This window comes from Cupressus sempervirens, chromosome 2 (genome assembly GCF_028749045.1).
Source record: "Cupressus sempervirens isolate cs-2001-9-10 chromosome 2, ASM2874904v1, whole genome shotgun sequence".
NCBI lineage: Eukaryota > Viridiplantae > Streptophyta > Pinopsida > Cupressales > Cupressaceae > Cupressus > Cupressus sempervirens.
The window spans coordinates 350,241,106-350,248,188 of record NC_143119.1 but is presented as its reverse complement, the minus strand read 5'-3'; the positions used below and the strand labels follow the sequence as shown (position 1 = coordinate 350,248,188).

The window sequence follows — 7,083 nt, the reverse complement described above, 5'->3', positions numbered from 1 at the left end:
CTATTGTAGTCACTGATTATTAATCTCCTATCTTTAAAGATTATTGTCAAAGAACAAATGAACACAATATTTTTGGACAAATTGTCATTGGAAAAACCCCTAAGGGAAAACCAGTTCTACAGATGAGGAATTATATTAAACTTTAGCTAATCAAGAGATACAAAATTCCTTGCCTTTCATTGGCAGAACTCCGACAACCTCCTAATTTCTCCTGCTGATATTCCCCACTGCTATTCCCATGCTAACACTGCACCTTTGCTAACACTACAAGATTTTTTGCTAACACTGCAAACTTACAAACTCATTTGCTAGTACTGTAAATGTTGCTCCAAACTTCTTTCTTATCCTTCCAAATGCCCCCCCGACCTCCTTTTATACTACTCCTGTTGGGAAACCAATGGGCGAGATTGATTCTCAATCAACAGTCGAGATTAAAACAACTTAACAACCCTAACCAACTTGGTTTCTAGTTGTTTCCAAAAGTGGTCAATTAATTAACAAATATTTGTTTCTAATCTAACCAATTAGTTAGCAAAACAATTACTTGCTAAATAATAGCATATGGATGAACAGCTGTCCAAAGCTAACTAAACTAACAGAGGTTTGGTAAATACATTTGTTGTCTGTTCATTGGTACTTATGTATTCTAGTTTGAAAACATCTCGATCTACCATATCCCTAATATAATGATAAGGTATTTCAATATGCTTAGATCGATTGTGAAAAATTGGATTTACTGAAAGATTGATACTGTTACTTAATTTTAACTCATGTTAAAATTCAGTTCTGAAAATCAAATTTATATTCAAAGTTGCTGAAAAACACTTTTCAACTGATATTTACAAAGGAATAGAAATCTCCTTGTATTACTTATTTTTCGAATATACAACTGATATTTACAGAAGAATGAAATAAATTGAAATGCTGAAAGTGAAGGATCTCACATAAGCCGTGAGTTTAACTGCTGCCTTTCATATGTATTCAGAATATAAAAAAATAAAACATATGTGAAGGTAAGGTTATAGGTAATCAGTCATTGCCTTTTCAGCTTTTGACTGGTTAAATGATCCTTGATGCTGCTCCTGGTCCAGCTTCTTATCTGCCAGATTCCGGTCATCATTTCCCTGCATAAGGAAGAGAGTTGGGTTAGATCTTGAAAGATCTAATCAATGACTGAATACCTACAATGATTACCCCCACACATATGCTGTCTTTCCCTGGTTCTGAATCTATATCAAAGAACAAACAGAAATATATTATATTAAAGGGATGTGTTATTCTTAACATTGAAACCTTTTATAATAAAACCAATTGCAGTATGTTTTAAATCAGCATGAGATTTAAAGGGACAGTTTGATACTCGAAACCTTTTATCTCATATTACCAAATGATATTGTAACTGTTGATGCTGAGAAGATTTATGATATTGGTTTCAAGAGGATAGAGGTTTGTTTATATGTGTCACGAGCCTGTGCTCAAACCTTGTAAACAAATTTCATTAATAGGACAGAGAATGTGATAACAATGTGCAAGCACAGGAAACAACAACAATAGTGAAGACAAATATCAAATATTTTTCTCTTGCAGATCTTAGTACAGGCAGCCACCGAAGAAGCTATTATTTTCAACAAGCAATCCATAAGTCAAACAGAGAAGATTCAAGTCTGAGGCATATACCCGAGCAAAAGATATTCTAGATCTCAATAAAAGACTAAGATATCAAATGAATAATAAGCTACAGGATAGGATGCTGTTGAATTAATAACTTCAGATTTCCAAGAAACTACATAACTTCAAGCAGCAGGTTGTAACGAATTTCACAGTATAACGATTGAAGAAGAACAAGTAACAGTCACAGATGGAATGAAATTTCAGAAGTGACTACTCAGATATCCAGCTGATGCAAAGGTAATATGCTTTAAAACCCTTGCCAATAAAGATATTTTTAGGATACCCATATCAGAAATAAGTAAGTCAATATGCATATATTCTGATGGTTGGCTCAAATCAAGCAAGAATTTGCCAAAATCACAGCAAATTCAAATGGCAGGGTAAGAAAACTATTTTGGGGTTTTGAAGGAATGGGGTATTTAGATCAGAATGAAGAAATAAGACTTCATAATGCAAAAGAGATAGAGAAAGGTAATGTCTCAGTACTCCAACGTCCAGGGCCATCAAATGTGAGCAAGAAAATCTCAAATTCAAAGCAAAATTGTAGATATCACAGCAGACTTCCAATATGTAAACCTCGCTCAGATCTGTCCAAAAATCGAAGAGCTCACACAAGAAATATGGTAACAACAACAGAAAAAAATGAACTTCCATTTATAATGGCATATGATAATCGAAACCCATATTTCCAGCAGTAGGGTTAGAGATGCAAAATAAAATAAAAACTAGAATGACTGCAGAACAAACATTGTTTGTTTCTAAAAGTGGCGGCAATAGACATCAAATACCTTCATTAATGTCGACAGTAGTAAGCAAAATCGCAGCCAAAATATTTAAATATTCTTCTTCCAAGTCATGGCGGCTTAAACCCCAGATGTCTCCAGTCACAAAGAAATCACCCATTCCCTTAGAAGACTTACAGAATACAGAAAATGTGAAAGATGGAGCAGAATAAGATCTAAACAATGGCGGCTAAAGAGAAAATGTAGAAACCAAAAACCCTTCACATTCATTCTCGAGCTCTTCAAAAGTTGAAAATATGGAATGAAGGATTTTAGGGTTATCAAATGAAATATAATACCCTCAATTATATTTGATAAACATTGAAGTCTGATAGCTTTGGACGGTTTTACCTTTTTTTTTTTTAGTATGCCGTGGGTTTTGGGAAGGGGGAAGTTTAAGTTTTAAGTTTTTTTTTTTTTGCATAGGTTCAATATTGTAAAACATAAGTATTAGATGACATTTATAAGTCATTTTAATAATTTTGTTATTTCTTAAATGCAAATAAGAGGGAAAGAGGGAAATTTGAATTTGCTTATAACTAATGGGTCAATATATCATGTGCGGAATGCTTAGTCTTAGGAGTTATGAAATTGTATCCAAAGACTTAGTGTTATCATTTATAGCATAGTAACAAGAATCGCCCAAAAAACGCCTGAATCGGCGATTCCGTGACCCGATTCATCCTGCGCGACTTTTTCTGAATCGTGAATCGGTATCGCCGATTTTTGGGCCATGAATCCCCTGAATCGCCGATTCAGGCGATTCATGTAAAAATCGCCAAAATCGCCTTAAAAAATCGGCTATGAATCGCTCGCGGCATGTAAAAAGGGAAGTTGAAATTTTAAAAAAAATCACTTGTTTTTTTCACTTTGTTTTTGATCTATTCTCTTTGTTATAACCCTAAAGGGCCTTCTATTTGTGAAGCATGAGTAGAAGAGAGGAAAAGTGAGAGAAGAAGAGAAAAAAAAAGCCATAGGTTTCCAACCGGCAAGGAGGAGCACCAAAGAGATTAGCAGGCCATTTGGGGAGCCCATCAATTGCTTTGGGAGCATTAAGGAGCCAATATCAACACTCCTCAACTCATTTGCAAGAGGTAAGTGCTTTTTTTTTCTTGCATATTAGTGTATTATGCATTTTTTGTTAAATTTTTAGTGTATTATGCGTTTTTTGTTAAATTTCTATAGTTTTCAAGAATTTTAGTGTAAATCTTGAATGTTCTTTATTTTTACTAAGTTGCAAGCTAGGGTTTGTTGTTTTCTAAGTTTTGTTAGCTTCAAACTTTGATATTTTACATAAAAAAATTTATTGCAGCAGCCTTTGCTCTCATTTTTCGCAAATTCCAATGGGTAAAAAAGATGAATGTTGGAAATATAATGAAGAGTTTCCTGGAAGAACCAAATATCAAACAAAATGCATGTTTTGTAAAGAAAAAATAACTTCTGGGGGTATTTATAGATTGAAATTCCACATTGTTGCTATACTTGGACATGATGTTACAGTTTGCACTCACCAAACTCCTGAGGCAAAACGCACTTGCTTAATGGCATTAGAAAAAATTGAAAAAGACAAAGCAAATAGGAAAATGCAAGTTGAAGGGTTAAGGGGTATTGGCTCCCATGTTCCCGCATCCGCAGCCGCATCCACATCTGCATTTGCATTAGCTTCCGCATTCATAGGTTGTGTTGGAGAGGGTTCTTCTAGGCCTCCTTTTTATCCTAGTTCTTCTGCTCGTGCTAGTGCTAGTGCTAGTCGGTCACATATTGAGACAGAGTCCCACACCAACCTATTGCAGCCTAGAGTGCGGAAAAACAGAATGGATAGTTACTTTGTGCCCCGCACTACTCCTAGTTCCCAACCCACGCTTGAGGGCATGGGTTTGAACAAGGAGATTCACGATGCTGCCAGAAAGGAGATATGCAAATTTTGGTCCTTTTGCAACATTCCATTTATTGCAGCCAGGTAATTGATTCTTTTTTCTTTGTTTTCTTTAAAGCTAAAATTAAAAGTAAAAGTAAAACTTTAATTATATCTACTTGTTTTATAATTTGAGTCTTTGACATCTAAACTTTTATTTGTGACAGAGCTCCTTATTGGCAGAATATGATAGATGCGGTTGCTATTTGTGGTCCGGGGTTTAAAGCCCCAACTGAGGTTGAGTTGAGCGGATACCTCCTGGATGAGATGGTAGAGGACATGAGGGTTGACCTCGAGGAGAACCGAAAGGAATGGATTGCAAAAGGTTGCACCATCATGATTGATGGTTGGACCGATAGGAGGAATAGAACACTCAAATTTCTTGTATCCTGTGGAGGTGATTGATCATTCTACTTTCCTACATACATTGTAAATTTTGATTTGTTGAATGCTAATTCATTAATGATCCATTTAATATTATAATTCGTTGTTTTGTTACTTGTAGGATATACCATGTTCATAAAATCCATTGATGCTTCCGCACATGTGAAAAATGCCACATATTTATGTGAGGCTATTGAGGAAGTTATAGCAAAGGTGGGAGAACAAAATGTGATCCAGGTGGTGACGGATAATGCAGCAAATTATGTTGCAGCAGGTAAACTTTTAACTTTGCAAGTTTTGAAAATAAATTTATTTGAATTTTGAAATTTGAGTTTCTAATTGACTTAAAATTGTTGTAGGTAAATTTTTGATGGAGAGGCACCCCACCATATTTTGGTCCCCTTGTGCGGCGCACTGCATTGACCTCATGTTGGAGGAAATTGGCAAACTTGAGTTTGTCAAGTCATGTGTGGAAAGGGCAAAAAACATATGCAAATTCATTTATAATCATGCATTTGTCCTTAGCACAATGAGGAAGTACACAAAAGGCAAGGAGTTAGCTCGCCCAGGTATCACGAGGTTTGCCTCGAATTTCATCACCTTGCAGTCCTTGTTGACATCAAGGGATGGATTGAGGAGCATGTTTGTTGGGCAGGAGTGGATTTGCTCTTCCTATGCTACGACCACTGTAGGGTTAGATGTGGCGGATTGCATATTTGATGAGGATGGTTTTTGGAAACCCGCTAGAGAAATCCTTAAGGTAAATTTATTGCAATTTAACATTTAGTATTTTGCTTTTACTTTAAGTTATATTATTTTATATTTAAGTTTTGACTCAAATTTTTTGTTTTACTTTATATGTAGGTCATTGAGCCCCTTGTAGCTTTGCTAAGAACTGCTGATGGGGAGAAGCCCTCTATGGGCTACATTTATGAGGGCATGGATAGGGCCAAGGAGGCCATTAGAGCCCAATATGCAGGAGTGCAGGAGAGGTATGGCCCTATTTGGGACATCATCGATAGGAGATGGCAGAATCAGCTCCATCGACCCATCCACGCAGCAACTTACTATCTGAATCCGGCATTTTGTTTCCGTCCTGAGTTCAAGGCGGATGCAGAGGTTCTCACCGGCTTATACACAGTGATTCAGAGATTGAGTAGCGATGAAAATAGCGCTGCTGTGATTGTTGAGCTAGACCAGTTCAACAATAAGGAGGGGCCACTTTTCTCTGGGAGGATGGCCATAAATGCTCAGACAACACTACAGCCAGGTAAAAATTAAATAATATATTCAATGTTCATGAATCTAGATTCTAAACTTAAAGTTGATTATATAATGCATTAATTTTAGAGTTGTAATCTGTAAATGAGACTAATTGTTTTTGTTTTTTCCTTGTTTCAGATAGATGGTGGCAAATGTTTGGGGCCACAACCCCAAACCTTCAAAAAATTGCCATCCGCATTCTGAGTCAGCCGAGCAGCGCTTCTGGATGTGAGCGCAGTTGGTCCATGTTCGAGCACATCCACTCGAAGAGGAGAAACAGGTTGACAGTGCAGAGGTTGAATGATCTTGTCTTTGTTCATTACAACCTTCGTCTTAGGATCAGACAGATTTTGGGCGCTGACTCCTCTCCGATCATTATAGAGGAGATTGATCCAGAATCAGAGTGGATCACAAAGACCGTGGACCCAGTCTTCACTGAGGAAGACCGCGCGTGGGTTGACCAGGTGGATGTAGAGGCTGAGGCTGTGGCCAGGGCAGAGGAGGCAGCTAGAGCACGTTCAGGCATTGGTAGATGCACACGCACACGCATAGAGGCAGGCCCTAGCGACGTTATTCATGAGCCCATTGCCCATGCAGGGGACATGGCTCGGCGGTCCTCTAGGACCTACCTTACACGCCTTTCTCATAGGCAAACTGGATACTCAGAGGCTGAGGTTGAGGCTGCAGCAGAGCTAGAGGATGATGAGGCTTGAGTTGGAGCCTTGTTTTTATATTTTGTTTACATTGTATAGATATGATAGTGATACTGAATCACTGATAGACATATGTTTCAAACTTTCATGGATCTTCATCTTAGATTTATACATACATTTATGATTTGATGTCTTATAGATCTTCATGATTTCATCTTACTGATTCTATGATTTGAATCATTATGATCATTTGATTTTTATTTACTTCAGCTAGCATACAATTTAAATTTTAGTACATAATGATAACATAGTTACGTATGTGATGGATTTTATGTTTCATGTTTATGTATGTTAGATTCTATTTGATGATGTTATAGTGTTTTTAAGTTATATTCAATAAAGGGTGCATGAAATA

At 36.8% G+C, this 7,083-nt stretch overlaps 1 protein-coding gene across 2 annotated transcripts; it reads left to right on the top strand.

Annotated features, from left to right (window-relative positions):
• Window positions 1-3,378: 3,378 nt before the first annotated feature.
• On the top strand, window positions 3,379-6,862 carry LOC149572582 (uncharacterized). Of its 2 annotated transcripts, none has more exons than XM_089813676.1 (7): window positions 3,379-3,547; window positions 3,769-4,413; window positions 4,536-4,765; window positions 4,874-5,026; window positions 5,112-5,512; window positions 5,617-6,022; window positions 6,154-6,862. In XM_089813676.1, the coding sequence occupies exons 2-7, from the start codon at window positions 3,797-3,799 to the stop codon at window positions 6,726-6,728; spliced, it is 2,382 nt and encodes a 793-aa protein (XP_089669802.1). In that variant the 5' UTR covers window positions 3,379-3,547; window positions 3,769-3,796; the 3' UTR covers window positions 6,729-6,862. The 2 variants fall into 2 exon arrangements, with proteins under 2 accessions (XP_089669802.1, XP_089669803.1); XM_089813677.1 differs by having other exon boundaries at window positions 3,426-3,547; window positions 3,766-4,413.
• The last annotated feature ends 221 nt before the right edge of the window (window positions 6,863-7,083 follow it).

What these genes read in the sequence shown, in the direction of transcription:
- LOC149572582 (XM_089813676.1), top strand. Translation starts at nt 3,797, where the DNA reads ATGGGTAAAAAAGATGAATGTTGGAAATATAATGAAGAGTTTCCTGGA. An exon ending in ATTCCATTTATTGCAGCCAG is followed by an intron (nt 4,414 to 4,535) that starts GTAATTGATTCT and finishes TATTTGTGACAG; the next exon opens with AGCTCCTTATTGGCAGAATA. An exon ending in TCAGACAACACTACAGCCAG is followed by an intron (nt 6,023 to 6,153) that starts GTAAAAATTAAA and finishes TCCTTGTTTCAG; the next exon opens with ATAGATGGTGGCAAATGTTT.